This window comes from Macrosteles quadrilineatus, unplaced genomic scaffold (genome assembly GCF_028750875.1).
Source record: "Macrosteles quadrilineatus isolate MER2022 unplaced genomic scaffold, UCM_ALF_1.0 Scaffold_240__1_contigs__length_144371, whole genome shotgun sequence".
Classification (NCBI taxonomy): Eukaryota; Metazoa; Arthropoda; class Insecta; order Hemiptera; family Cicadellidae; genus Macrosteles; species Macrosteles quadrilineatus.
Genome location: NW_026542833.1, coordinates 115,719 through 142,720, shown reverse-complemented (window position 1 = coordinate 142,720; position 27,002 = coordinate 115,719). Strand labels below are relative to the sequence as shown.

Below are 27,002 nucleotides of genomic sequence, written 5' to 3'. Positions count from 1 at the left end.
CTGGCTCTGGCCTGAGAAGATCTGACGCAGCTCTCGCTGATTGTCTGACTCGTACCACTCATCGAGATCTGCATCTGAGTCTTTCGCAACTTCAGGATGTTCTTTACGATAGCTGCAAAAAATATACATTTCTGTGATGAATCTGATTTGGAAAGCATTTGGTATGATACCACCATTAACATGGCTTGAATGTCATATAAGACCAATTTCTGAGGAAGAGTGAGTGGAATATATACATTGTTTTTTTGCATGTCCCACCTTCACATAATAGGACGCTAGGCCCATGACCATATTACTTCAGGCTAGGCCTAGTGGGCATTATCACTTAGAACAAATCTATTGGTGATTGGGCTGGATTTGAGCCCGGACCCTAGGGGACCAGAGTCCCACGCTCTTTCCCTGGTGAGTGTAATGTAGGCAGTATACACGTTGAACAGCAATGATGCAAGTACCAATCTCTGCAGCAAGCCATCTTAGAGTTGCATTTAAGTACCGGTGTATATTGTTATCCTATCTGATTGCATTGAATTAAGAAGACACAATATGGAGGAACCCGGTATATTGTTATAGAAATCATTCCTTCAGAGTGCAGTACGCTGATGTCAGATCTAGAAACAAAGCTAATGGTTCCAAGCAATTTCTTCACGAAGAGAGACGTAAGAGAAAGAACCTGATTACATCAGTTTTCCCAATCACAATCCACCTTGTTTGTCTACTGGAATGACTGAACATCTTGAAAATCAAATGACAGGGTGTCTAGTTTATTTCCATTTTAAAATTCAAAACTAATTCCAGGATTTTCAAGACTAATTACAGATTTTTCAAGACTATTTTCTTCAACAATTAGTGATGTGTTGATTCTGAAATGTATCGATTATTGATTCTTGATATTAATACCAATTTTTATAGTTTAACCAAATTTTGTAAATAATTTGATTACAATTCACCAACCCCTGTCATTATGTCATTAAGTATTATTAGGATAATGGGGTGTTTTTCAAGTAAAGAAAAAATGCAACAATGAACAATTTTAACTAGCCAATTTCGATTTTTTTCAGGACTGTGCGAATCCAGAAATTTTGGTTCGAATCCGAATCCGAATCATAGCTGTACAGATTTTATCGAATCCGAACATTTTAATTAATCCCGAGTCGAATCTGGGTCGAATCCGAATCTCAAATTTACAGCCATTTTTTTTTTTTTTTTTTTTTTTTTTTTTTTTAAAGAGGTTGGCGGCCTCTTTTAACCTTGCATTTGCCCGTCCACATAGACTAAGCGCCCGTGCGTGGATCGTTAACAGCAAAGCAAGGAGTGAGCCGGTACAGTACAAAGGTGAACTGTACTGATAAAATGTTATCGGCAGTGACCAGGATCCGAACCCACGACATCGCTGCCTGGGGCCCGAAGTCCGCGACGCTACCGACTGAGCCACCGACTCACTATCGAACCTGTCGGGTATGTATTGAACCTATTATCGAACCTGGATCGGATCCGAATCTGAAATTTAAAGCTGTTATCGAATCCGAATATTTAAACCTGTTCAGAGTCGAATCCAAATCCGAGGAAAGTCAGCAGTACCAATTTTCACATTTTTAGACCACATTTTCTGGGGCTGAAATAACTTAGGGAATTGCTTAAAAAAATTCTTGAAATGGGCCAAATAAAAAAGTTATAAAATTTAGGCCTACCTATTTGAAGTTTTGAAACTAAAAAATTGGGCTTAAGTTAGGCATACCACCTAGGCCTAAGTTACTCGCTAAAAGTGATGGACTACCAATTTGTGTAGTCTAAAACATAGGCCCAGCCTATTATACACCTCGGTGTTAATCCTCCACACAAGCCTATGTCTGCATTACTATTACAAGTAACAACTAACACTGTGAGGTTAAGTTTACTGATAGCCAAGATAGGGTTCAAATGCGACCTACACTAATGTGCCTAAAACCTAACACCAAGTTGGTCAGGTTCCTAACATGAACCAGTCAACAGCAAATCGGAGTGCACAAGTAGTTTTTTAGTGTCTAAAAAATTATATTGAAAATTATATTCAATTAGAATCTAGTAAATTTGAATAACGAATCCCAACTCGGATCTATTTCCAAGAAATTCGAATATCGAATCCGAACCCGGATCTCTTACCAGTAAATTCGAATATCGATTCTGAATCCGAATCCAGTTAGAAACAGTAGATTCGTTCTCGAATCCGAATCAAATCTCTAAAAAGATTCGGATTCGATTCGTTTTTCGAACTATTCGCACAGCCCTGATTTTTTTGGATCAAGAAAATTTTTAGCGACTGTGTATACATCATCATTGACTGCCGCGGACATGGAAATGTTATCGTCGTCATCCGCGATCGCGGCAAAATCATGAACATCTTCCGCGGCCAAGTAGATATCATCATCGTCTTCCGCGATCGCGGCAAACTCATGAACATCTCCCACGGCCATGTAGGCATCATTGACTCCCGCGGTAACAGAAACGTAATCATCGTCTGGCAAAATCGTGACTATCTTCCGTGGCCGTGAAGACATCATCATCTGGCACGATTGGGGAAAAATCATGATCACTTTTCCTGCGGTCACGAAAACGTGATCGTTGTCTAGCGCGATCGTGCCTTAGTCATGAACATCTCCCGCGCCCGTGTAGACATCATCATCGTCTCCCGTGGTCACTGACACATGATCGTCGTCTTGCGCGGTCACGGAAACATGATTGTCGTCTAGTGCGATAGGGGCAAAATTATAAAAATTTCCGACGTTGATATCAAAATACAGTAAAGACTAAATCCCGACTTTTCAAGACCATTTTGAAATTTAGTACTAATTCCCGACTTTCCCGTTTTCCTGACAACTAGACACCCTGAATGATCTAAATATTGGTAATGCACAACGGCTGCAATTCAATGGCCGTAAGGAATTAATTCTTGGTTGGATTTCCAGGCTTAAAATAATAAAAAGTTACATATCTGTAGTTCTGGGTTTGATCTAAGATATGCTGCTGAAGATTTTTGTCCTATTCATTGAATGCTATAGTTTACTGCTATGATTGGCACTACTCACTCTTCTTTCTGCTGATCAAGTTTCCTTTGATAGTCAGCGTACTCTTTGGCCAGTTTCTCATGGTCCTCAGGACTGACTCCTGCTTGACCAACGGTTGCTCCCTGGGGTGAAGTTCCGGGTGGGTACAGACTGGTGGTCAGGAAATGCAGTACATCGTGGTCATCTGCAACACAAAAAGCAGCAATTAATATATTACCCTTACTGGTCATCAAGAGGTCAGCAAATCAAGCTAGGAGGATCAGTGGCATCACGACAATGACTGAGTCCATGCGCCTACTTCCAAAGCTACGGCGGACAATTCTCGTCACCTGGATAATTTGTCAATTGAATTGAATTTTACTGCGGTTTTGGATAAAACGGGGTTTTACTTTACAGGGTAGTTATGTAAACATAGAAAATATTTATGGATTCCCAACAAAATAGTTGTTCAAACCCTTTAAATATTTTTTTTTTTTTAAGGGGTTGGCGGCCTTTTTTAACCTTGCATTTGCCCGTCCACATAGACTACAGATCTGTGCGTGGAACGTATCCAGCAAAGCAAGGGGTGAGCCGATACAGTACAAAGGTGAACTGTACTGATAAAAGTTTGTGGCAGTGACCAGGATCCGAACCCTCGACACTACTGCCTTGGGCCCGAAGTCCGCGACGCTACCGACTGAGCCACCGACTCACCATATGGTGAGCTTTTAGATAAAATTTTAAAAACCCTCATGCTATATGGATAATGCCTACACTCACAGAACCCTTTAGAGATTTTGTGTGAGTTTACAGCTACACAGTATGGCTATATAGTGATATTTTCCTAGAATTTGTAAAGAAAATCTAAAACTTAAATTACAAATTAGTAGTCCTTTTGGTATGCCAATATTTTAAAATTGCTACGAAAAATTACAATATTGACAGAAGTAGTGACATTATAATATTCTTTATTTAGTTGTAGTTTACCTGCTAGTCCCCCAGTGGCTGCAGAGAGACCAAAATGTCCGCTTGACGGCAATGTCACCCCCTCCACTCTCAAACATACTTCCATGTCAGCCTCATTGTTGGTGTTTCCATTGTGGAACATGACCTACATAACATATAGGCCTTATTTTAGTCTAAATAGCAGTTTCGGGGCTACAACAATGGATTTGGATTCTAAAGAATAAGCGATGTTTTTATGTAATTGTTATAATAATCTTATTTTACGACTATTGTCATTATCTATCTTTACAAGTACAGTACTATGATTTTATTTTATACCTTTTTAGGAGTTATCTAATGTTTTTACATTACTAAATTCTTCTGTCCTGAAACAGCACGTAGCATCAATAGCCTATGACTAGCAGTAGCTTACTAGACTTTCTGTTCTGTTCTTTACATGATTTATTGCTGAATAGTGTTTGGATTTTTTTGTTTAGTTTTAGTAAGCTGTGATTTTAAACATTACAGTTTTTATTACTGAACCAAGGTTAAGACCTTAACGCCTAATCACATCATGATTGTGCAATAGTTTACTAATTGTATTTTGAGGATGTAGCCTAATATCATTGACTATTGGATACAGAAGAAGACAACCCATCTATAAGGATCAGCTGTCGCCAATTTTTTACTAAAAAAGAATGTAGTTGTGTGAGCCAGTCACAGATTGCACTAGCATCTAAAACTCTATTTTGTACCTTATTTTTCGTTACTGACATAGTTGCTGGGTCACAACAGTTGCTATAGCTCATAATAAGTCATTCCATCAGTTTGGCTTGGTAAAAGCCATCATGTAATTGACAGAAATCAGTAATTTAGATCAGCACAATCTGTAGGTGGTTCACATCAACTAAGACAAATTGTATTAAAAACCTGGCTACAACTTTAACATAGGGATGGAATGTCTAGTTGTTGTATTATAATAGTCAAAGCTAATATACAAATTATCACATTAATGGCCTATAGATAGTAAGCGGTTTTATTTGTTTGTAAATTGTAATGTATGTTTATGTAATGTCCAGTTAACCGTAGTTTTCAGTTATCCGTGGTCTCTCTCCCCCCTTTACCCGGGAATAATCAAGGTTCTACTCTACTTAGGTTTGTGTACAGAAACGTTAGTTTTTAGTATTTCTACAATAAATCTTATAAAGGGTTGTTTAGCAAAATGTTAATGGCTGGGTATGAAATAAATAAATTTACCAAATTTGATCCAAGCCTCATAGGAGTGGGGATATTAAAACAAAATACCCCTATCGCAGCAAACCTGCAGACTAAGCGAATTTCCATTAGCTTGATTACATTTTCACTAAAATATTTCTTTAAATATGTCAGATTTATTACTTATTCAAATGATATTTTAGGTTTAATAAGTACTTAGCTTTGCTGATACAAGGAATGTTTTAAGGTGAGTTTTAATAGCAAAATGTTAATAGCTGAATACAAAATAAATTAATTAATCAAATTTGATCCAAATGATATATTTTTAAACTAGCCAACTACAACAGATTACTCGTCCTTCATAAGAATACCGTAACAAGAGAATCTTAAATTGCAGTTTTTTGGAATTTTCTCCGTAACCATTTGGCCTACAACAACACTTCAATGTACAACATTACTTGTTTTTTAAACTCTACAAAAAGGTGTGGAGAGAAATTGCAAAATTTTATGTTTTGATTGTCAAAATTGGAAAGCCCAGTTTTCAATCCAAAATCGCCCTTATTTCCTTATACGGTGAATTTTCTAAAATAATTATAAAACTATTAATCACTCTTGCTTAAATATTTTAGTTGTTAAAACACCAAATTCAGTTTAAAGTGTATACTTACTAATACAAATCATACACATCTAAATCACTCAATTTATCAAGTTATTTTTTCTAAGTGATTATATAATCATCTTGCAGTGATATTTTTTTAAGTGTCGTTAAATTAGAACTTAAATTGGTTGTATCTTTTTCAGCCTGTTCATCGTTAGGATGCAAACAAAGGCTCAAACTGTTTAAACCAAATGAATCCACAGGTAACAAATATTTACTTTCAGTCTGTTTGAACCGTGCTATCAATGTGATACAGATGTGTGATGATTAATGTATGTTAACAAACGCCAAACGTCAATTGAAACTCGACTTTCAAACAATCTTTCAATTGTGTGTTTGACTGAGTTTTGTTAAGTATTGTTAGTTTTGCAGTTTTAGCGAATTTCCCACATAGGGAATAAGCTATTACCGTAGGTCTCATGGTAAGACCTGGACCCGGGAACGAATTTTTTTAATTCTTAATTAATTCTTATTCTTTCAAATTCATATATATATATATATATATATATATATATATATATGTGTGTGTCCGTTGGCACGATAACTTGAGCAAAAATGATCCGATTTTGATGAAATTTGGTATAAACCTACATTTATTCAAACGAGTTTGCGAACCAGCATGATCGTACTATGGGAACGGGGGTTCATGGGAGGTTTTATAGGGTGAAAATGTGTTTTCCAATTTTTCACCCTGTAAACATAAAATTTTGCAATTTATTTCCAAACCATTTTGTAGAGCTGAAAAAAACCTAATAATTTAGTATATTGAAGCATTGTTGTATTGTTAACGGTTACGGAAAAAATCCCCAGAAAAGTGTAAATTTAAAATTACCATGTTATTCTTATGGAGAATAAATAAACTGTTGTAGTTTGCTTGTCTATGGACATATTTTAATGAAATTTTGTTTACTTCATACTACGCTATGAATATTTCAATAAAAAAAACCCCATATCTTCTTCCCTGTATCAGCAAACCTAAGTACTCATCAAAATTAATGATATGTAGGCTAAATAGAAAATAAATCGGACAATTAATTTTAAGGGAATAATTTAGTAGAATTCCAGCCGGGTAGATGGAAATTCGCTTTGTCTGCAGGTATGCTGCGGCAGGGGTATTTTAAAACATTGACTATTTTTGCCTGTTTGCCCATCTAGGCTAGCTTGATGTAGATGTTTATGCACAGAATAAAACTAATATCTTCTCTACCAGAGGATATGTGTATGCCTTAACATGTACATATAAGTTACCTAATCAAAATTAACTCTGGAATTTTTGCATGATCAAAAATGTCTCTTTATTGTAATTTGAATGCCCCAAAATCTAAAAAGTATATATTTTGCTCACATTCACTCTCATCTTTCATTCCGTTTAGCATTGTATGGGTCAACAAAATATTAAACATAGATAGCATTCTGAAGCAGCAAAATGAGGCTAGCCTAGTAGAATTATGCTTACTTAAGCTTAAACGAGATGATTCAGCAAAAGAACATTTTACAACAGTTTTACATTGGTACAAATTTTTAATCTTTACATGCAAATTTTCACAGTTTATAGCAACATATTCATTAAACAATTATAATCACAAAAAAAAGAATCAAAGGAAGAATTAAATTGAAAATTCATTGCGTTCTTATAATTTCAGGAGGGAAAGGGAGTTTGTCCAGCCTCGCAAATTATTTTTTTTAAACCCCCTCATATGCTGGGAAAGTTTTTTCTAAATTTTGTCCCTAAATTCATAAAAAAAGAAAAAGCCCTAACATTTCAGAAAGTTCTAAAAGAGCATATAGTAAACTAATAAATTTAGCTTTATATTCTTTTGATGAGTTTTCCACCTCCCAGAAATAAATATAGTACTTTTATTTTAAGTATTTTGACACTTTTACATCAATGTACATTAGTTATGATGAATAAAAATGTTTGAATATAATATAACTGACTGTAAATTAAATTACAATAAAATGCGGTCAAAGCAATAAAGGGAATACATATAATTTTATGAGTACTATTGTTCATATAGAAGGGTCTTAATATTGACCAATCCCCATGATGTATTTATATGAATTTGTGATATAAATATAAACTATATATAGCCTACATTGATAGTTTGGAAATCCTACAAAATGTGAAGTGAAAATTTTAACCTGATTTTTGAGTGCTCAAAAAGTTTTTGGGACTGTAAGGGATTAATCCATATTGATTTTATGTCATGAGGTGCAACAATAAACTCAGAATCCTATTGTGAGACTGACAACAACTCCGTCGCATTCAAAACATGAGATGTTGAACGCTGTCAGCCAAAGTCTTTTTCATTCCCGACAATGCCTGGCCTTATGCTTCAACACGAACGTGGCAGGAACTTCAAAGTCTAAAGTGGACAATCTTTCATCATCAGTTACAGCCCTGACCTAGCACTGAGTGATTTTCACCTTTTTACAAAGTCAAAGGCATTTTTTTGGGGGGGGGGGGACAGTTTGGAAAGGACGAGAAACTTAAATAAGAAGTGACAACATGGCTAAAATCTCTCAAAGTAATGTGGGACCAGGTTTTCTATTCCGATGTTGTATTCCATTACATTACATTACAACAAGTGTCTTAACTAACAACAATAGGGATTACATAGAAAATAAGGATAAAGTATAGTGGCTTTGTAAATGAAGTTTGTCGTTGGATATGTTTTGTTTTTATTTAACCATGCTAAAAAGTTCTTTACTTTTTGGACGACCCACGTAAAATATACAAGCAGGCGTTGTTATAATATAAGATTAATAGATTAATTACTAATAACTGCCAATACTATAATATGAACTTACCGTCAATGTGTTCATGTAGTATTCAATTTTAGCTCTTGTTGGGAAAGGCTTGTTTCGGAAATCACGCAAACATCCACCGATCATCTGGCTTCCTCCGTCACTGTAAAAGTTGTAAGTTGAAAATCAACAAAAGTGGAACAGTAATTATTTATATTCTTGTCGACAGCTGATTAACTGGATCATATACTGTAAATACACTAGTCAATAAGAACACAAGTTTACCAATACACAAACAAAATGTTATGAATGTGCCTCCACACTATGATTGCATTCATCTGGGGCTCAATTGAAATAAAACTGTATACAGCTTATAGCTCAGACCATCAAGAAGATAATGCCTACATTGTGGACGTTTCATAAAAAAATTCACATCAGTACCTGAACATTACAAACTTTGGACAGCCATAGGGTTTTACCTCAAAATGGTAAACTAGTAAGGAGGAGTATGCAAAGCAGGATATGACATATATATGACTTTTAGGTGAAAAATATTGATTTTCCATAATACATTAGAAGAACGTGTATTGTTGGAAATATCAGTGAATAGCTTGCCCGTTTCATATGTTTTATGTGAAGCATTATATTGTTAAGCATGGCACCTATTTTACAACTAAAGATATGTTTAGAGTGAAGAATTAAAAACCTTGAAAAGATTTATACTGAACATTTTAATTGGCTCACACCGGTAGAATAAGAGGGTGGAATGAGACCTACAAACTATAAGACTAAGTTCAGCTAAGTTCACTTAAAAAGTTTTAAACAAGCTTAAAGTGTTGTTTTTAAATTGTTTTGTATAGAAAGTTATGTTAAGCCTTCACATTTTAAAAGACGACAGGAATCAATTTAGATTTCCTTGACCATATTATGAGCAATTTATGCCAATAAATAAATAGGCTAGTAGTTCATTTTTGACTGTTTTAGATATTATGTTACTATTGCTAAGTTCACAACCCGTTTAATGCATCTAATTTTATCTTTAAATGTTATGATAGGCCTACAATTTAATATTTTGAAGTACCCTAGCCAAACTGTTGAAATTTAAAACCGTGTAATGTATTCGCCTATAGTGTAAAATAGTATATTGTTAGTAATAAATATTGTCAAAAGATCTGAAATTTTCAACAAAAATGTTTTAAATCATTTATATTTTGTCAGAGTGTCTTTCTATATCATGACGTATGTTGTAGTTTTGTGAGATGATGGTCCATACACCTGTATTGTTAATGTGTAATGTCACCCAGCTATTAGATTGCATCACTAATTAAATAGCCCAATAACTGGGTATAGAATCAACATAGGGTATAGGAACTGGCTATAGCATCCATCCACCATGGGATCCTTAGGATACTGTTTGAGCACTGTTAACTCGGCTACCCAGCCACCCCTAGAAATATGAAAAAGCAACAGTAGCCAAACATTTTCCGCTAGCCACCAGTCTTGATAGTGGTATGGCAAACTTATAACCAACTCTGGGAAATCCATGTTTTGATGAAACCAGATTGACCATTCACAATCAATCTACAAAGACCATGGTGGGTTGTGTTCTGTTCTAATGCTACAGTTTTTTTTTTTTTTTTTTTAATAAACTGCATTTATTTCTTACTTAGCATGGTCAAACTGTCGGGTTCCATCGTTGATGACGGCCATGATGTATGGGTTATTGTGTTTGTTATCATTATCAAAAGAGTCAAAGAAAACTCCGAGACCAACCCATTTGTCCGAGCTTCCGAACACCTCTCCATCATAATCTCCTTTGTTCTGAGTGAACCAGAATGCCTGAAAGAAAAATCGAAAATTAAAAACTACTGGGAAACAAACCCAAGTTAACTTAGGAATTGCCACAAATGTGTTACCGGTAATAGAGGTAGGACTTTGCTCATAACTCCCATACTTGTTTTAATACAGTTCAGACCACCTGAACCACCTGTTTGGGTCTCCAGCTTGGGTAAGTACACATTTGACTGCTTTACATTTCGCTTAAAGGATCGCTTTGTAAAATATGGTAAGCCAATTTAATAATAGCCCAAATACTCCATTCCTTATGTAGCGATCCGCTACAAGACACAAGTCCAACGCGTAAGGTCACGTGACGCAACTAGACTAGGTGAGCACGCAGCCAAAAGATTCACCCGCGCAAAGAGACGACGAAGTAGTGGAATGTAGTGTGTGTGTGTGTGTGGGAAAGAGGACATCTTCATATTGGATGAGTACCAATAGAATGAGTAGATATTATAGTAGGGGTTGGGGAAGGGTGTAGGCTCGACAATAGACAATAGGTTTACCAAATGGTCGTGGTCTGGTGATCAATATTCCAAATTTATGCATTTAATATTTGAATTCACGTTAGCTATATCAAGTTACTATTACGAATCAGAATAAGTCCATTTACACAATTATTTCTCTGTTCACTATATTAATTAGATATATTAAACATCACAAAAGCTGGCTGTGATAGGCAGCTAAGGTGTTATTGTGCAATATGACAATGTAGTTATCTTCTTTCCAATAGAGTTTGAACTAGGACAGGAAATGTGTGTTAATTAGTAGTGGTTAGTGAAAGATATATTGGGCCCAGGTATCTTTATTAACATTCATACTACTGCATTTCACCACACTAAGTAACATTTGGTCGCTTAAGATGTAATAGCTCTTATCTACTTTGCTGATTTATAACCACTATCTTTTTAAATGTCCTATTATTATGCCTTAAAAATTTTAGGCTATATCTTTTAACCCGATATAACCATATTAATTCAAAATAAGAGCCCAAAAAGAAAAACCTGTGTCCTCATCCTCATACTAGTGTTTAAAAAGAAGCAAAAGAGGGGTTGAGTGTAATCCTTATTAAAATCACTAATGCCATCAACTTCCAAATATACTGTAAACCTTTCATTAAGGTGGGCTCTTTCACCAGCTAAGCTAAATACTAGTAAGACATAGATTGCACATGTGCAGGATTTGAATCTGCCCATGTAGAAAGACCTCAGCCCTACACTCGTCACTGCAACGCCTTAGTCAACTGAGCTACCATCAGCAGACAGGACTGAGTGAAACTGAAGCCTTTAAACGACACTAGAACTTACAGTTAGCAGTACAGTTATTGTGCATAATGCAAAATATGTAGATAACTATATGTGCATAACTTTTTAAGAGACAATTTGACAAACACTTTTATTCTGAGTCTTATTCTGGTATACTTCCAACTAATTTTGAAATCCTTACTTACAAATTAAAACTAAGATATAGGTTTTATAAATATATTTTTTGCTCCCAGTAGTGCATCAAAAAGTCAAAAAGTAAAGTCAGATAATAGAACAGAAATCATTTGAAATTAAAACAGGACCTATTGTGAAATCAGAGTATGTTAAGAATTAATGAGCTATGATACATAGTAGCAAGGTTGTTTGCTAAGGTTGGCAACTTCTGTTAACTTCAATCTTTCCTACCTGCGTTATTTGTCTGCCAAAATAAACAATCGTCTTTTAAACTACAATTGTATGATTGTTTTTTAACACTTTTTAATTATTACCATTACATGTGTCAAATGTGTTATGAAGCTAATTGTGAAATAAAAAAACTTCACTAATTGTAGTTATAAATTTTTGGGATTAAAAGTTCTATCCCTATCTTGTCTCAACCAACTCCATTCTGCATATTCCTACACTTTCCAATTTTGTTTGACTAATTGAATCTTTAACTATGCATACCATTAAACATGACATAACTCAAAGTATCTAAACAGCCTAAGGTTCAACTATAGAAAAATTTTTTAGAACTCGGAAAACTTACCAATCCATCAGCTCCAATCCGACCTCTGCCAGTGATTCGGAACAGAATGTCAACTTCCCACCATTGAAAGTTGGTTTTTAGCTTTGACCATATTGCACCTAAACAAATAAATATGTTGATTATGATTAGTTAGAGACCACAAAGAGTTTTGAAAAGGAAAACTTTGCACTGTTATATTTTTGGGCCAGCACTGTATTCCAGCTGACATACAAATAAACTTAATAGCCTACCTATATGAGAAATGTCTAGATATTTAGATTTGTTGTTCAAAGGTTTATTGCGGACATTTTCCATCACGAATGTAAAAAACAATACACAACGTTTCGGGATCTGGAATCTGATCCCGTCTTCAGGTGAAAAAACTTAACTAACACATTACAACTAACAATACACAAACGCCCAACCTAAGTTGGAATACACTACCGAGGGTAGTAGTAAAAAAATATGCACTGTATAGCAGTCAAGTCATGATACAACATGCAATTAATAACAAATCACAAAACACTATAATCTATAAAAGGTTTACGTACAAAAAACTCACACAATGGAACACTAACAACACCGTACGCTATGACTCCACCAATGAGACTGATAGGGAATGAGGAAGATAGGGCTACGCGTGAACCTTTACAAAATCGCAAGGAAAAACTCGTCCACATGTCAATCCCGTATGTGTCAGGACTGTCGGAAAAAATCAGAAGGGTTGCTAGGAAATTTAATGTGCAAACAGCATTTAGGACACAAAACACACTTAGGCAGAGTCTCGTCAAAACAAAACCCAAAAATGACACTCAGGATACTAAAAACTGTGTTTACAGAATAAATTGCAATGATTGTTCCAGGCCTTACTATGGCGAGACAAAAAGACCGTTGAACATTAGAATCAAAGAACACAGAGAAAACACCAAAAAAGGTTTAGTGGAAGAATCTAAGATCGCTCATCATTGCTGGTCCGAAAATCATCGTATGAATTTTGAAGAGGCAAAAATTGTCCATAAGGAACCTCATTTTTTCAAACGTAAACTCATTGAAGCCTCATACATTAAATTAGCAGACCAACCAATCAGTCAGTCATCGGTTGAAATAAGGCCACTTTGGCTACCCATTTTGAACAAGGAACTAAAGGATAGGGAACTTAATTGTTCAATAAATAGGGAAATAACGAGTTCTCCTCAAAATTCGCACGTTATGTTAACTCGTAGTAAAACTCGTGATAGGAATAAACATAATTAACACCCATCTTGCGGCATCGTACATCGCTCCGCCATTTTGTTGGTTTTACTTTTCCAGGGACCGGAAGCCATTTCCGTTGTCTCCGTGTTTCCGATTGGTCAGCCATGTTGGTTCAGTCTCATTGGTGGAGTCATAGCGTACGGTGTTGTTAGTGTTCCATTGTGTGAGTTTTTTGTACGTAAACCTTTTATAGATTATAGTGTTTTGTGATTTGTTATTAATTGCATGTTGTATCATGACTTGACTGCTATACAGTGCATATTTTTTTACTACTACCCTCGGTAGTGTATTCCAACTTAGGTTGGGCGTTTGTGTATTGTTAGTTGTAATGTGTTAGTTAAGTTTTTTCACCTGAAGACGGGATCAGATTCCAGATCCCGAAACGTTGTGTATTGTTTTTTACATTCGTGATGGAAAATGTCCGCAATAAACCTTTGAACAACATTAACTCACCATCACCAACAATGAACTTTCAAACAAAGTATTTAGATTTGTTATGACAAAAGTAATGTGAATGTTGCTTATTGACACAAATGTGAAATGTGTCATAGTTACTATGGATATGACAATACTGAGCAGATATGAACAATTGTTCTATACAGTTCAGTTATGTTGTTTGTTAATTCATTTAAATAGACAAATACTATGCATTTCGGTATTTTAATCCATTTGAATATAAAAGTTGATCAGTTTGTATTTAAGACAGTGCTTCAAAGTGTAACTTTTTTTGACAGTTTGACAATTTTTTACAAGACATTTCTTATGAAAAATAAAATTTATTGCTTCAAATAGGCTATCAGACAACACCTGTCAAGTTTTAAAATCTATGAGTTGTACCAAAAAGGGGTTTTCCTAAGATAAGATTATGTCAAAAATACAATTATTGTATTTTTATTAATTTGAAATGCTGATAGGCAGGCCTAGGCTATATTCAATTGTAGAACCGCTAAAAATTTATTTTGTTCTTTATTTAATAGCATCATGCTTCTAGGAAAAATGCTGGCATTCAGAATATAACTATCCTATCTACCTATATAACTTAGCTATATATAACCTATATAACTAATCCTATATAACTACCCTACAATTATTTCAAAACAATTCTCACCCTTCTGGCTTCTTAGTGATGGCGCAACTCTCACATTTTGTGCACTGGCAATCGCATCTGTAAATAGTTTAAATTAATCTATATTCTATAAACTTAACAAGAAATAATCTTTCGGTAAAAACAATCTCAAAAGTGATGTTTAAAAAATTATGATATTTTCAACATTTTGGTGCTTCATCAAAATGGTGAAAAGATTTCTAGCAAAAATCCAATGAGTCTATAGGATAAGACTGGTTTTTTCCTAGCTAGGCATAAACTCGGAACTAGTTTTTACTATGAAAATGTGCATAACAGCAATCCTGCTTTGGTGATGGGGATAATGCTTGGGAAGATATTATAAATTAGATACGGTCATTTATATTGATTTATCTTCTAATGATACTTTCAATTGTATCAAAACAATAAGACCTAAACACAGGATTGTTTCCTTCAAGTTTAATTTTTCAACCTTTTAGGACAATGTTTCACACTCTTAAATTTAACTTTTACACTCATTAGGAAGAATCTTTTACAGAAAGATAGTATTTATTTGAGCAATCCAAACCAATCAGAAGATTGTATACAGATTTATCTTCTGTGACTATGATAAAATAGTTTCAAAGAATATCTGTATAGTGTTTAATTTACTGTTATATGCCTATGGCTTAATTTTATCGTCAAAAAAAAACTTTGTATATTATAGTTATCATACTGCAATTTGAGAAAATAATTTTAATTTGAGATATCATTTGCACAGCCAAAATTAGTTTAACACACAAATGAGCATTCTAGCAGAAATGTTTACAGACGTTTTTTTTTTACAGCTGAAATATTACAATTTTTAGTTGTAAAATGGGGCAAACCTGACTAGCTTCTGCCTTATTCTACCCCATTTTACAACTAAAAATCGTGAAATTTCAGGTATTTCTTATTCGATCTTTTTGAACTTGGTATTGTTTGATAGGGAATTAAAAATGCTAAATAAAAGTGTACTTGACATTTTTCCATAACATTAGCCGTTTATGAGTAATTTAAGTTTAAAAAATTAAAATGGCCACCATTTTGAAATTTTAAGTTGAATCAAGATGAATCTTTTTTCTAACATTGGTATTTTTTACCTTAACCTACATACCAAGTTTTATAAAGATCGGTTGAAACAATTCAAAAATAAAAATTTTTATATAAAATATACAAAATGGCGGATATCTGGTTAACGAAGCGATTTTGGAAAAAATGTTATTCTTGATTTTCTCTTCAATTTGACTCATAGAACCATTTCCCGGAGTTTGGCTGTTTACTTACGGGACCCCCTGTATATAATTTTTTTTTAATACCACGTTTTTTAACGCACTAAAAAGTAGAAAATAATTTATAAATAGGCTATGTGGAGAGAAAAAAATACTTGTAAGATTGAAAACAAAAATGTGGGGCGCATGCAATTGATAATCTGTAATCAGATCTTTATCTTTACTTTGAAATTTTGATTATTTTTTAAATCTCTCGGGAGCAGAAACTGTACCTCTTAACCTCTGCTCTTTGAACAAACTTTCAAATCATAGTATTTACAGCTGACTCCAGTTGATATATTATTTACATTCTTCCAAAATGTAAACATTGAAACTTCGGAAGCCCATGGTGCTTATAGCTCAAGGGAAATATGAAAATAAAATGATAAAATAAAACCGGACAAGAAAGTGAGCTAATAAAAACTAGCTATGCAAATAAAATGATATAATATTGCATTGTCATTCATTTATGAGCTATGTGTGAAGTTTCAAGTCTAGCTCATCGAGAAGTTAGTTTAAAACCGATTGCAAAATTAGTACCGGACAAGGCTTTTAAAAAGGTAACTGACTGGCCAAGTTATGACATAACGCTCGAAATAGACAACATAAAGAAAATACAAAAGCAACTAAATCTCATTTAACATGGTTTGACATGGGGCTAATTCTATACCTATATTAATTCTTGAACAATCATTGAAAGAGCCGATTTGTTTACTATGGAAACATAGGGAAGTCATTGAACACCCTCAAGTAGAAAAAAATAGAGATAATGTTTTTTTTTTAAGAATTTACTATTAATTGTTATTAGCCTATATAATGAAGAAAATCTACAAAATGAAGATTCCTACAAACGATGAACGAGGATGTTAGCCGAAGTGCTACTATTTTTGTAGGAAACATGGACTTAACTTTGTGATCATTGCAGAGGAAAGCCCTTCAAGACTGAATAAAACTGGTACACCAAGGACATTACATATATGTATCCATAAAAGTCAAGTGATTTATTAGAATATGACTGCATCCAAGAAACCTTTACTAAAACCTTCATTGAGGGTTTCAACTATTATTCACAATTAAGGGAAACAAAAGACCATCGGAACAACACATCAGGCCTTTCAACTCTGCATTTTTTTCAGGTCAATATAATTTACGTTATATATAACAGTAACTAACCAAATTGATGCCAGTTGAAGCAAATAAAATTGTGACAGAGAGGTTACGCAGGAAATCAGGTAGCTCTTATGTAATGTAAAAAAAATGTTTTCACTATTAAAAAATTACTGAAATTTGTAAATGTACTGGCGACAATGGGTGGTACCATGCACGGTACATTATCATTGACGAAGATCAACATGGACAACCTAAAGCGGCTATAATTGTGAAACATTTGTAGAAAATATGAAAAAACCAGATCAGCTTTTGAAAAATGATAAAATATTTACAAGAAATGTTGATTATATGGAACGGTTAATACAGTACTGTATAAACCCATTTTTTCAATTTTGTTCCAGGTCCAGGCCACAGTATTGATAGCCGGGCAAATGCAGTTCCACCGGTAATAATTTTTACTGCCATGTTATCCGATTTCTTGGTTATCCTTGGTAGTCTTGGTCACGTTTAGCTTGGATAATCGGAGTTCTACTGTACTGTGCCGCTAAAAAAAAATCACAATTGCCGATCCGGACTAGCGGGAGTCCAGACAAGGCCGATACAGATGAGCGAGAGTCTACAATTGAGAAAAGATTACCTACACTGAAGATTACTCGATATAGGGGGAAATAGTTCCGATCAAATACTGATTATATTACTTAGCCCTCTCACACCAAAACATAATCCTCAAAGTATAGAGGCATTCCAAGTATAATAATTACATCTGGGGGTTTAATTGGTATACAGTAGAACAAATCTGTGCGAGAAGCACTTAAACTAAGCATGTCTGTTTACGATATCGTCCGATTAAACCCAATTAACCACAACCGAGCAAGGCTCGATCTTCCGGTACTAAGTAATGATTGCAGAAACTTCACATTGCATCTCAATAGTGATTGCAAACTTTAAAATCCCGATGTTATTGAAGTTATACTTTTTATTGTAAAAATAATCATAACAAAATTATGGAAGGACTAATTTGAGTCAAATGTTTGTGTATTACCATTTATTAGGTTTAATCATATTTTTTTTACGTTATCGATCATATTATTCACTGAATGGTAAAAGCCCGAATATAATGCTTTGACTTAGCCATTTATCAAGAATTACGATATGGGTCAAGTGACAAATATTGTGTCTTTATAGTTATCCAATTCAAGGACACAGTGAGCCTTTCTGGGGAATTACACCCGTCCCATGTCCTAATGGGCAGAGAAACAGGTTGGCAACACTGACGAATATCTCCTCGGCGGTGATAGTTCCTTCGTACAGGGGTGTTTTGCAAACAACCCTCACAAATTACTCAATTTATGAGTTAACTATTGGTTTTTGTCAAGTCCTACCAAGGGGGAAATTATCTGCAATGTCTTATAAGGGTTTTAAAACGGAAAAACTTCTAATTTTGTTTAAATTCTTAAGGTTTATGTAGAAGAAGATAACCAATTTTCATTGCCTTTAACCCTGAATAAAATATGTTTCGTAAAAATTAAATACTTTAAAATATGTTAAAAACCTAGTTTATTTCATTAGAAACATTTTCCCATTCACTGAAAGTCGATAAGTGCTTTAATAAGCTCAGAATTTGAGTAATACGGAGGTGGTCAGGTGGTGATCAGTCGTTTGGTAAAGGTGTAGAGCCCTCTTAAAGTAAAAACTTTTGAAAATAATGAAAGTTCAATTCTTTACGGAAAAAAACTGCAACACAATTAGCATAAAAACACATTCACACATTATTTAAGCTCATTTTTATGGTATAGCCTCTGGATCACTAATTTTTACAACAAAAGGTTTAAATTACCTGTATCCGTCAAATGATCCTGGTTTGTAGTTGGTTGACTACAGCTGTTTCATGTTAATATTAACACATCTTCATGTCAAATTGTTGCATTGATTTATTCCATAGAATGGTCGTCATAAGGTTTAAAGTTCAAAACAAGGTAAAAACAATTTAACCTGAAGATGTCTTAATATTAACATGAAACAGCTGTAGTCAACCAACTACAAACCAGGATCATTTGACGGATACAGGTAATTTAAACCTTTTATTGTATTATTTAAGCAATTATTATAGAAACTGTAACGATTTGATTGTAAATCTATAAATAGACAAAATATATTTTACCTAAATATAAGATGCAGTTCATTTATCTTAAATTAATATGGATGATTGACAAGGCATGACTTATATGCTTGGTTCTTATCTTGTTGATTAACTATTTTTCTAAAGTAGAAAAGGATTAGTTAAATATTTATGGATTTTAGACTATGACCAGTTTTTCCATTAACTTGAATGATAAAACAGGTCCCAGTCTAAGTAACCCATCTATTACTGATTAAGCTATACTCATTCAAATCAACTATGACTCACATACTAATGTATAAGTATGCCACATACTACATCAATGCCATTCGATAAGGACTCTTCAATTTGACAGTATGCAATTATATACAGCATAGATATACTGCTATGTTTGATAAATAGGATGTTAGGGCCAAAAATGTTATTTCTCACTAACATCAAACCTACCTACCTACTGTATTTTGATTAAACCAAGATTCCATATCTACTATAAAGCATCTTAGATTCTAAAATTCAGTCTAACTGGGGTCAAGTGATTTTGCGGTTTGAAAGTCTCCTTCGTCATGATTGAGGACCTGTGAAATAATAGAAGAACTAGAGAGCTTAAATATTAGAAACATGAAGAACCATTGCCGTTCTGCAGTTAAAATATATAATCGCTTACTAAGTGAGGAGATAAAGGCATGATAAAGCAAAAACACCTTCCAGTTAAAATTGAGAAAAAAAGAGGTTTCTTAAGCTTTTGAAAAATCCAGAGTAGAAGTTTAAGTAAGATCAGGGACTTACTTTTTATATCAATTTTTTTCAGTTCAGATAGTTTTAACTGGCTTAGTTCTCAGATTACATGTTTTAACGAAAGATTTATTAACTTTACAGCTACTTTACTGGGACAGCTGAGAGTAGGAACATAATGCAATAAATTTCCAAAGATTAATCATTTCCATTTCATATTATTAATACAGTAGGCCTAGCTTATTCCCTATATGGGAAATTCTTTAATAAATCAAAAGCCCTGCACAATCTGGACAGATTCTTAGGTTGATTTGTACTCAAAATATAGAAGCTCCTAAGTCAAGTCATCAAGGTCAGTTTACTTAGAATAGGCCTACTAGATGTGACAATAAAAAAAGTCCTGAACTATGTTTTTAAGAGTGAACATTTACCAATGGAGAGGCCTTCAGGAGGATTAGGCTATTGTAAAATAAGCTGTAGAATACACAGGAAACCACGGTCGCAGAAAGCGTCTACAAAGAATGTGCAATTGGAAATTCACGATTTTTGCTACAAATAGGTGGGTGATAATTTCACTACAGGATACATTTGCAGTACAGGAGACGTTTATAATTTCACCATAATCTCAGGAAATAATGGACAATATTTTATGACCATTTATGAGTAATGTTATAAACATTTGTCTTTTTTTAATCATCTCTTATTAAATAAACCCAATTTCAACCTGGGACCCAAGGGCCAAGATGTTTGATGTGACCCCAGCAGAAGTAAAAAAACCTATATTTTTGGTTGAGTGACCGAAAATAAAATTAAAGCAGCTCTGCAGCTACTAAGTAAAAACTCGCTCCTATTATTCCAATATATTGACTATCAAAGTTACATGTAACAAAAAAATCATTTCATAGCTTATAACATATATTCAAAGAATATTCAAAATAAATTGAGAACAAATTTTTAAACAAGCCTGAAATGCTCAAATATTTCCCCAGAAATAATGTTAAACTTAATTCATGTATAAAGATTTTGAGATATAATTCAAGTCCATTGCAGAAAGTCCCAAAACCAACACGTTGTTGTGGCTTTAGGGGCCGAAATACAACGTTAATGTGTGGACAGTTCAGCACTTTAATAGGAAATCAACACATTTTAAATAAGCCTACGTAGAAGTTTAGGCCTGAAAGGTCCCTACTCAACTACTCATCATTTAAACTGTTGAGGTTGCTTGCTGAAATTTTGGCAGCTTTGCAGTTTTGACACCTAGAAGTACCAGTCCACCAAGATCACTTCAATTGATTTACAGCACTTAGCCTAGCAGAGACCACTCAATGTAAGATATATGGCTATCATTATCAGAAAAATACAAGATGGTTCAAAAATATAAATAAGGGGTTATTTTACTTTGATTTTGTCTGATGACTCCTAAAAATATTACAAGGTTGGATGACGAATCGTTTCCCCGTCTTAAGATACTTGTCAAGAACTCTCTCATAGCTTATTGAGGTCGTCAAAACATTTAACAGGCACATACGGACATTGAGACCAAAAAAAAAACAATGTCCGAAAAATGCTTAAACTGTTCCAAACAGTGCTGTACCTGTGGCAGTTATCAAATATTTAATTTAATCCTGTTGAGTTTGTGTATCGGGTTGATATAAGTCAATTTAAGGAGGGGGTTATATTGCACATTTTATGACTTGCTTTGTGGTAGGCTATCAACTTTTTTTTACTCTCTTTAACTTTAACTAGGCTATGTTGTAAAAAAATACTCCCGCCGCAGAAAACTAACTGAATTTCCATTTGCCTGATTGGATATTCAATCAAATATGTCCTTAAAAATGGCATAGCCTATTTATAACCATATTTAAATAGACTATCTTTAGTTTAACAAGTTACTTAGGTTTGCTGCGACAGCGAAGATGATAAAGTATTATAGCAAATTTCCCTACAAGTGAAGTAGATATTACCGTAGGCGTCAAGGCCCGGGACCAGTTTTCTTTTTCATTTTGATGTGCCTAGAGGCCAAAAACGCCAACCGTTCAAAAAGTTATATATGTATACCCTATGGATTTATATATGTGTCCGTAAACGCGATAACTTGAGAGCTTTTGTCCCATTTTGATAACATTTGGTTTAGGTAAAGGTGTAATGCGGGATAAACTTAAATGAGTTCTCAAACCAGCATGATTGGACCATGGTAAAAGGGTTTTACAGAGGACTTTATGGGGTCAAATTGGGTTTTCTCATTTTTGACCCTCAAAACACAAAATTTCCCAATTTCTCTCAGGACCTTTATAAAGAGCTTCAAAAACAAATAATTTAGTATATTAAAGACTAAAGAGTTTTTGTACGGTTATTGGTTACGGATAAAATAAAAAAAAACTAAATATAAAATTCCCACCTCATTCTTCTGGAGAATATTGTAACATGTAGTTTGCTTGTTTATGGATAGTTTTTGATTTATTTATTTTATTCTAAATTATTATTATTTTACTAAAAAACAGTTTTTAGCCTCCCTGCAGCAGCAAACCTAGGTTAAACTAATGTTATTTAAATAGATTTAATTTAAAATCAATTCAGGCAAATGGAAATTCGCTTAGTCTGCAGGTTTGCTGTGGCGGGGGTATTTTAGTGAAATATCAATAAGCCTAGTTAGTTTAGTTTACAGGCCGGTTTAAGTTTACATATTGTCTAGGCTACAACAATAACATGGGAACTTTAAATTTACCGGTACAGTTGTTTTTTTCTACTTAAACCTGTTAAGCGTAAACGCTTCAACAAACTAAATTAGCCTATTTTTTTAAAGCTCTACAAAATGGTTTGGAAAGAAATTACAACATTTTGTGTTATTATAGGGTCAAATAACTTAATCCTATAGGCCTATTAACTTATGTGTTAAAATAAAGACAGTGTTAAAATAATTTAAATGAAAGAAATACATAAGTTAAAGGTATTTACAGGGCCGCCCCGAGGGTAATATACGCCCGGGGCGAGATTTAAATTTTCGCCTCCTCCCCAAAAAAGGTATTTGGGGGTCAATAAACCCAACGTACGATATATCAATATCGAACGTTTTGCAAGTATTTTTTATAAACCCTTTATATACAGTATTGAGTTTGTTTAAATATATGAAAGGGTCCATAGATGGTCAATGTAGCCTAAACCATGTTAACTTAACTTAGTAATGTTACGCTGTTAGCATATCATCAAAACCACGTCTATATTCACAGTTCGAATTCGCACAACACTGAGCTAACCGTAACGTAACAACTACACTGAACTAAATTACTAAAAACATTGAATTTATGATGACTCACAACGGACATCAAAAACGACTATGAGTTGACGAAAGAGTTTGAGCTTTGAAGTTAGAAACAAGCAAGTGTAGGTGAGGCGTGTGGGCGAATGCGCAGTGTGTGTGTCCCGGACTCGCAGTATTGCCAACAAGTCACTTGCCAGATGTAAAATTAGTAATAGTAACTTACGAGTTGTATATTAAATAACGGCATTTATTTAATGAATAAAACGAAGCTATAGATTGCCCTTCTTTACAATAACTTAGTCATTGTAGGCCTAATTGATAAGGTAAATGTTTACAAGTTTTCCGTAAAATATTCATATGCGGTTTGCCAATAACATTGTTAAATTTTTTACCTTCCAAAGCTGCGGGCCCTGGGTATTTATATAGTAAGTACTAAACATCACCGTTACTGCAAATAACAATTACAAACTGTAAGCACAATAAAAAATTCAAATGTGTTCCATGGATAAATGTTCTCGCCAGACCACACAACTTTTAATGGGCCTAAAATGAGTTCATAGGCCCTAGGCCTATATAACTGTACTACAAAAAATTTAAAGTTATTTAAATTTATTCAAGTTATATAACCTAATCAAATTAAAAAAAATAAAAATGAAAATAAGCTATAGGCCTAGCTTAAGTTTGTTGTATGAGTTAAATAGCCTAGTTTTTAATAAGAATAAGAAATTTATTGACCATTAAGTAAATACATTGTTTACAATAGATCTCGTCAAATTAGTCTAAACAAGTGTCAGGCTTTAAAGCTAATACTATTTTCTATTTAAAGCTATGTAGGATGACAGCATATTCAAATAACTATTTCAGAATTTAAAAACTCATCAATCTGGTACATTGGGTTTTCTACGAGCCATTTATACAGAATTTCAAAGAATACCTTATCACTAGTAATATCTACAACGTAGTTTGGCCGTTTATTGTAAAGCTTTAAACCCAGAGTGTGATGATACTTTTGTGTTCTTGTCAATCTACATCTAGATATGTCAATTTTGTTCCTAAACCTAGTAAAGTGATCATGAACATCAGTCCTAGACATATAACTTATTTATCAATATCTTTTCTCACTAGCCTTATAACTTCATAAATGTAAAGATTAATCACAGTCAAAATCCCTGTTTGCACAAACAAAGGCCTACAATGTGCCGGGAAAGATGAACCGGTTATAAGTCTAACTGCTTTTTTCTGTAATATCAAGACATCATCAATACCAATGCCATTACCCCAGACAACCAAACCATACCTCAATATACTTTCAAAGAATGCATAATAAGCCATCTTTAAATAAACATCAGGTAACATTTTTCTTAACTTACACAATAAACATATCACTCTTGATAATTTTTTACAAACTAATTCAATATGATTCTTCCATGACAATTTACTATCAATAGAAATTCCCAACAGTGTTACACTACTTTCCAGGTTTTGATTTGATCTGTTATTAGTCATAGACACAAGCATGTTTTTAGTTTTCTCTTCATTCATAAAAAGCCCATTGACAGTAAACCAATACACAGCTCTTTCAAAACTATCTTTGACCATATTACTTAGTACATCAGGGTTATTATGATAAGAGACCAATGATGTATCATCTGCATATACAGTAGAAAAACAGTCCAGATTAAAGCTAACATCATTTATCAATATCAAAAATAAAATGGGCCCCAATATTGACCCCTGCGGTACACCATGCTTGACCTCTGAAACTTAAGAAACATTTCCCCTAATATCTACCAACTGAGATCTGCCTGTTAAATATGACTTGAAAAAATTTAGATCACAATCTCTAACACCATCGAATTCAAGTTTCTTAAAAAGAACATCATGTGAGACACAGTCAAATGCCTTTAAGTACTCAAATCACATAATGTGATTTGAGCAAGGCACCTACTTTCCAAAGCTAAATACAATTCAGCGACAAGCCTATCAACCGTCTACACTTTCATCTTGACGCAGTTGGCCTAGGCCTAATCGGACGGATCAATGCTGTAGGCTATTTATTATTTTTTTTTACTTAACTTATGTTTGAATGAGTCTCGCTAATTAACTTTTAACCACCACACTGTTTTCCTAAAGATGATTTTTGGTCATGTGAAGGGATTTCAGTATGTGATCCAATAAAAAGGAACAAGAAATAGACTAGGGCCTAGGCGTAGGCCTACAGATATTTTTTAAATGTTAAAATTTAATTGGTAAGCTTGTTTTAGGCTTATTGAGACCCGAGTAAAGGTGTATCTATTAACCCTCCGAGCGTCACTTGTCGAAAAATCGACTCACGACACACTTTGTGTAGTGTCACTTGTCGATTTTTCGACACACGAACATCGTTTACGGCGAAGGCTCTATGACTGACTGAATCGGATTGAACTGGATCGAGTTAGGTATCGTTCTTTTTGTTAGATTCAGAGCTTTCTCCGGAGGTCTGTCTCTAAGCGCTATTCATTTTAGTTCCGAAAATATTGTAGCAGATAGCTGACGTGTGTATTTGTAAACAGCTTGGTTAACCTCGGACCGATGACTGATGTGTTTTATTACGTTTATCATTGTTTTAGTGTTAAAAATCAAAAGTAGTGATATACGTGGTGCATTATAAGAAGATTTAAGTGATTTTGAAGGGCTGGTTGATGATCCTGAAGAAGTAGGTTAGTGATATTGATGTAAATTATCAGCCAGATTCCTAGCTATGGTTAGGCTATGCATTCTTAGCTAAACGCTATGTACTGAAATCTGTTTTTTGCCCATAACTTATTTATTTGCAAATCTACTTCCTTATATTACTATATATTTGTAATCCTCATAAAATTTAGAACAAAGTGGCTATTTTCAAATATTTATAGGCCTATAATTTATACAATTTCATTGAGCGCAAACTTATTTTTTTTTTGAAAATTTTTCAAAATATTTTTTTACCTAAAAATTTTGTTGAAACAAAGGGTACAGTTTCTTAATTGGGCTATGCTAATATCGATTGAAACTATCGAATTGAAAATATTGATTAATGTTCCTTATGTTTTATGTATAATATTGAAGCCCATGATTTTCCAAACAAAATGGTATATACAGTAGAATTAATATTGTTTTAAGCTTCGCAGATCCGTTTTAATAAAACCTTGCAAATGCGCCAAAAATAGGCGGACATTAAGGCCTAAACTATGGACACTCGGAGGGTTAATATAAACATGACATTTTAATACCAGTTACAAGTCGATGGAAAAGCTGGCAATATGTCAGAAGTTGAGGTCGCACCTACCATAGCACATTTGGTAAGTTAGGCCTAACTACTAAGCATATGTAGGCCCTAGGCCTGAAGAAAATGTGATCAAAGTTACATTCCTAAGAAAATATAACATTTAAATATTTAAGTAATGTGTTTAGGTTGTACATTATATACTTACTTCCTCCATATTCCCAAAACGGCACTTTCCCATCTTTTTGTGCTAAGTAAGGAGGTTTAAAACTAAATTTGTACTCAAATCTAGAGAATGGAGCATTACTTAAAATGCCACTCAACAAACAAAGTAGTAATGCACTAAAACACAACCACCTCACTTCGGCTCCCATTATAACTAATATCAAATTCAATTAGTAGAAAAATAAATAAATTGTAGGTATCTTAGCTATATTATGTTGTGGTTATGTTGAGTTGAGTAAAATAGGGCCACACATGGATTACATTTCAGT

General features: G+C 33.9%; 1 protein-coding gene across 1 annotated transcript; it reads right to left on the bottom strand.

Annotated features, from left to right (window-relative positions):
- Window positions 1-27,002, bottom strand: LOC128982387 (protein ERGIC-53-like; the record flags this gene model as incomplete). Its single annotated transcript, XM_054401345.1, has 8 exons — window positions 26,717-27,002; window positions 14,780-14,836; window positions 12,439-12,536; window positions 10,253-10,425; window positions 8,650-8,749; window positions 4,008-4,131; window positions 3,063-3,225; window positions 1-112 (listed from the first exon to the last, which is right to left on the bottom strand). Coding segments are annotated over exons 1-8 (993 nt in total), but the record flags the coding sequence as incomplete, so codon positions are not given.